The following is a 2500-nucleotide window of genomic DNA, read 5'->3' as shown; positions in this document are numbered from 1 at the left end:
GCACGGCGTGCTGCTTAGAGACTGTGGGGTGCAGCAGCAAAACGTCAGCAACCCTGTTGTCCTTTCCAAAGAGAAACCAAGAGCGCCGGTGGATGTGCAGCACCTCTGCAGCAGCAGCAGCAGCAGCAGCAGCAGCAGCGCAGAAGCAGCAGCAGCAAGCAGGAACACGCAGCAGGTGCAGCGGGAAGCCGAACGCACGCAACAACAGCAGGAGAGAAGACAGACGCAGCAGCAGCAGAAGGCTAGGCAGCTGCTGCAGCGGCAGCTGCTGCAGCAGCAACAGAGAAAATACAGCAGCAGCAACAGACACGAAAGTGCAGCAGCAGCAGCAGCAGCACAGCTGCAGCAGCAGCAGCACTAGGTGCAGCGAAGACAGCGCGAGCGCAGCAGCAGCAACCAAACGAAGCGCAGCAAAGTGGAATCCAACATAATAAATAAATAAATAAATAAATAAATAAATAAATAAATAAATAAATTAATTAATTAATTAATTAATTAAAACAAATAAATAAATAAATAAATAAATAAATTACTTCCGGGCTCTTCGTCAGGAGAGGCGAGGCTTTTGCGGTGCTGCTTCTTGAATTGGTAAAGACGCCACTTCTTGTCCGGCAGGCTTTCGTCAGCAGGAGGCCCGTGCTGCAGCAGCAGCAGCAGCGGCAGCAGCAGCAGCAGCAGCGGCAGCAGCAGCAGGGGCAGCAGCAGGGGAGGCGCAGCGGAGAAGCAGCAGGAAGAGGCAGCAGAAGCACAGCAGCAGCAGCAGCAGCAGCAGCGGCACAGCAGATGCGAATTCACATGAGACGGCAGCAGCAGCACAGGAAGCACTGCAGCCAGAAGCAGCAGCAGCAGCAGCAGCAGCAACAGCAGCACAGCGTAATCCTGCTGCTGCTTCATGCACTGCTGCTGGAGATACCCTTGGGATTACAACAAGCAGCAGCAGCAGCAGCAGCAACAGCAGAACACGCAACACCAGCAGCAGCAACAGCAACACAAACTACAACAACAGCAACAGCAGCACCACCAGCTGCTCTATGCAGCAGCAGCAGCAGCAGCAGCAGCAGCAGCAGCAACAGCAGCAGCACCTTAAGGGGAACGCCGTTTCTTTCCATTTGTGTTGCTGCTGCTTCTCCAGCGTCTTCCGCAAGCAGCCCAGAAGGTTCAAAGGTCGGCTTCAGTGCTGCAGCAGCAGATGCAGCAGCAGCAGATGCAGCAGCAGCAGATGCAGCAGCAGCAGATGCAGCAGCAGCAGCAGGTGCGATGGCAACCACAACAGCAGCAGTCACCAGTGCAGCAAAGACGCAGCAGCAGCAGCAGCAGCAAGAACAACAGCAGTGCAGCAGCAGAAGGAGAAACAACAGATATAGCAGCAGCAGCAACAGGACTAACAGCAGCAGCAACAACCAGAAAAGCAGGAGCTTTAGCAGCAACAGCACTAGCAGCAGCAGCAGCAGCAGCAGCAGCAGCAGCAGCAAAGTACCGGGTCTGAATCTTTCTTGACTTTTGTCTCCTTCCTTTTTCTCTGTCTCCTTGCCGCCCCACTCATAGTTTGCTGCTGCTGCTGCTGCTGCATCTTCTTCGCGGCGTCTCCTTCTGCTTCTTGGTTCTTCTTTGGCCCTCTTTGTTGCTTCTTGCTTGCTTGCTGCTGCTGCTGCTGCTGCTGCTGCTGCTAGTTCTGCTCGTGCTGCAGCAGCAGCAGCAGCAGTCGCCGAATCAAAACCTTCCTCCTCCTTCACGCGCTTGTACGAACCGCCATGTGCTGCAGCAGCAGCAGCAGCAGCAGCAGCAGCAGGGGACCCGCGCTGCGGGCTGCGGCTGCGCCATCTGGTCCTTGCTGCTGTTGCTGCTGTTGCTGCTGTGTCTTGCTGCTCCGGCTTTACATCCCAGCCCCCCCTATGGCTTCTGCTGCTGCTGCTGCTGCTGCTGCTATAAGAAGGGTAGCAGGACTCCTGCTTGGTCCGCTGCCATGAGCCCGCTGCCATTGTGTCCTGCCTGCTGCTGCTGCTGCTGCTGCTGCTGCTGCTGCTGCGGTAGCTCTCGCCCCCCATCGTCTCGCTGCCACCCAGATCGGCTGCTTTCTCAGGGAAGGTTGCTGCTGCAGCTGCTGCTGCTGTTGCTGCTGTTCGCCGCGCTGCAGCGGCTGCTGCTTTTGCTGCTGCTGCTTGCCACGCTGCTGCAGCTGCTGCCTGTTTTCTGCAGCCTTCTCTGCCGCTGCTGCGGCTGTGAGAGCCCACTGCTGCAGCGGCGCTGCAGTAACTATCAACTCACTCCCTAAACCCCCAGTCGTAGACCCTAAACCCTAAACCCTAGGCCCTAAACCCTAAACCCTAAAGCCTTGTCTGTTGGCCAGTGGCTGGCGCTGCGAGGGTCTCAAAGAGCAGCAAAAAGAAAGGCAGTGGAGGGCAGAGTGTTAGAGCTGCTGCGGTTGCTGCAGGACCAGATCTGGTGCTGCTGCAGCTGCTGCTGCAGCTGCTGCTGCTGCTGCTGCTGCTCTCCCGCTGCT

At 56.8% G+C, this 2500-nt stretch overlaps 1 protein-coding gene across 1 annotated transcript in view; it reads right to left on the bottom strand.

Annotated features, from left to right (window-relative positions):
• ENH_00081250 (forkhead-associated domain-containing protein, putative) overlaps positions 1-2045 on the bottom strand; it is a gene marked incomplete at both ends in the record, with an annotated part of 2979 nt that extends 934 nt beyond the window's left edge. The window contains 4 exons of the mRNA XM_013577801.1: positions 1-105; positions 534-639; positions 1083-1177; positions 1478-2045. The exon at positions 1-105 is cut by the window's left edge and continues 31 nt beyond it. Coding sequence (XP_013433255.1) covers positions 1-105; positions 534-639; positions 1083-1177; positions 1478-2045 — 874 coding nt within the window. The remainder of the gene's footprint in view (positions 106-533; positions 640-1082; positions 1178-1477) is intronic.
• Positions 2046-2500: the final 455 nt, after the last annotated feature.

The sequence above is a fragment of the Eimeria necatrix genome, genomic scaffold (genome assembly GCF_000499385.1).
Source record: "Eimeria necatrix Houghton genomic scaffold, Enh_scaff88, whole genome shotgun sequence".
In the NCBI taxonomy this organism is placed as follows: Eukaryota; Apicomplexa; class Conoidasida; order Eucoccidiorida; family Eimeriidae; genus Eimeria; species Eimeria necatrix.
This window is presented reverse-complemented; position numbering and strand designations above follow the sequence as displayed.